The sequence below is a fragment of the Sinocyclocheilus grahami genome, unplaced genomic scaffold, assembly GCF_001515645.1.
Source record: "Sinocyclocheilus grahami isolate Dianchi unplaced genomic scaffold, SAMN03320097.WGS_v1.1 scaffold44.1, whole genome shotgun sequence".
In the NCBI taxonomy this organism is placed as follows: domain Eukaryota; kingdom Metazoa; phylum Chordata; class Actinopteri; order Cypriniformes; family Cyprinidae; genus Sinocyclocheilus; species Sinocyclocheilus grahami.
Window position 1 is genome coordinate 1397156 of NW_015505223.1, and position 2406 is coordinate 1399561.

Consider the following 2406-nt stretch of genomic DNA (forward strand, 5'->3'; position numbering starts at 1 on the left):
TGGCGTCATGCCAGAAATATGTCATTTAAATACAATATATGACCTTTAAGAAACTTGTTAACTGAGTTTGACAACTCATATTTGACATATTTCTGATATGGTGTGAACGCAGAAGCATTCTCACACTCGTACTATTTGTACTAGCCTACATTTCAAAACCGCTGAAAGCCTTGAAGCTCACGATAATCCCATCTGAAGTTCCAACACCTTTCAAATGTTTGTTCATCAGTCCAGATATTTAATAACTCGGCTACACTACTAAACTATTCACTGCCCTCCAAAAACAACGTTGACAGTGATCTCTTTGGGAGTGACTTACCCAATACCATGGTCATGAATCGTTCTTCCACCCCTGCCTCCAGCAGCATAGGTGGGATGTAGATGGTCCCAGCAGCCAAACATACCTCCAGACCGCATGTTAATGCATTAATCAAGAACAACTGTGAGATCCTGCCATGCATGTCCAGATTCTCCTCTCTTTCACCTCTTCAAACTCTGCAGTGATGAAAGAAGCTGTTTAGCCATATATTAATGCATATGCCCAACATTATGACTTCTATCGCGTGCTCTTCTTGCCACAAAGCTACCAAATGGATTCAGAAGACACTGAAAAGGCTATATGAATCATGTGTCCTTTTTTCGGAATTGCCCATTTGCTGTTTTTCTCAATAATTTAATTCACATTTTTATTCATGTATGCCATCCGCCAACTTCCCATGCTGACAAAGATTAGAAATTCAGTCATGTGATTATGACCGTTGACACCAGGATGTGTGGCAGAATAAAACACCCCTTTAGTCAACAGTGTGTTTGTTCAGGACTATAAAATAATGATGGGTTTCTTAGCACTCAACTGCTGATCTTTGACCTTAAAGGCAGTACATCTATTAGAGCAGCTTTATGATTGATTGTGGACATAACACAATCTCGATTGTTATGAAAAATGTCGAATGCATGGCAACAATAAACAAAATAGGGCATATGTAGCAATCAGTGTAATCAATTTCTTTGCCGGTTTTAGTTTAGCGTTGCTTGTGCCTTCTGGAAGACGGCTGGTTCTTCTTCTCAGATCTTTGCAGTATAACAGACTCGTGGAATATTTCTCCATGGTTGGAGAAATTTGAGTTGCCTGTTCAGTCCACATTGACGTAAATTACAAAAGCGTTCGAATGACACACGTCTATATTTAGTCCATTTAAATCTCCTGTTTCACTTAACAATTGAATCACACAAAAGCTGTTAAGAACAAGGAAATTAAGCATGTTTTTTGGACCATTAAGAGTTTTTGCCACTGTGACACTTTCATGACCGTTAAGCACAGAAATCTTATTAAGATTTATAATTAATTCATACATTGTGGCAGAATCTACTTTTATTTCTACTTTTTAAAATGTATTTGATACATTTTTATTATATGTTCTATTTATTTATTTCAAAAAAACAATCCAACCTGGACATGCTTTCATGTTGCTGTGTTGGAAAAATGAATGGACTACTATTTGAATTTCACTGAATAACTAAATCTGTTTGATTTTTCCTGATTTGTATACTGTACTGTTGGGGTTATTCATTGATTAATTATTAAGTGATGCATTAAATTGACCAAAAACGACAGTAAAGACATTTCTAATATTATAAAAATATTTAAACCTGGACATGCTTTCATGTTGCTGTGTTGGAAAAATGAATGGACTACTATTTGAATTTCACTGAATAACTAAATCTGTTTGATTTTTCCTGATTTGTATACTGTACTGTTGGGGTTATTCATTGATTAATTATTAAGTGATGCATTAAATTGACCAAAAACGACAGTAAAGACATTTCTAATATTATAAAAATATTTCTTTTCTTTTTTTTAAAATAAATTCTGTTCTTTTGAACTCGCAGTACATCAAAGAATGTATCGACAAAAATATTAAGCAGCACTGATAATAATAAAAAAAAAAAACAAGCAAATCAGTATATTAGAATGATTTCTGAAGGATCATGTGACACTGAATACTGGAGTAATGATGCTGAAAATTCAGCTTTGCATCACGGGAATAAATTACATTTATTAAAAAAACAACAACAAAACCAATACGAAGGGCGACCATATTTACTTCTTAAACTATCACTCGCCGAACCAATTAGAGGGACAACGATCAGCCCCAGCACAGGTCCCACAGCTGAAATAAAAACATCAAATCATAAAACATCAAATGTAAATTCACTCTGGATATGAGTGTCTGCTAAATGCATATATTTGACGCAATTTTCTTCTGTAAAATTTTTTTTATACAACACATACAAATCACAAATTATTTAATTAATTTAATTAATAATTTCATTACAATGTATTTAATTATTGAATAATTTTATTTTTAATTATTGAATAATTTATAATGAATTTAATTATTGAAA

The 2406-nt window shown here is 33.3% G+C and overlaps 1 protein-coding gene across 2 annotated transcripts in view; it reads right to left on the reverse strand.

The window, feature by feature from the left end:
- LOC107582394 (solute carrier family 45 member 3-like) overlaps nucleotides 1–2406 on the reverse strand; it is an 8002-nt gene that overhangs the window by 3657 nt on the left and 1939 nt on the right. Inside the window, exon 3 of one of the 2 annotated variants that reach the window (XM_016268222.1) lies at nucleotides 320–495. In XM_016268222.1, coding sequence (XP_016123708.1) covers nucleotides 320–461 — 142 coding nt within the window. In that variant the 5' untranslated portion in view covers nucleotides 462–495. Of the gene's footprint in view, nucleotides 1–319; nucleotides 863–2406 lie in introns of those variants that run through there. The other variant, XM_016268221.1, reaches the window with a different exon arrangement.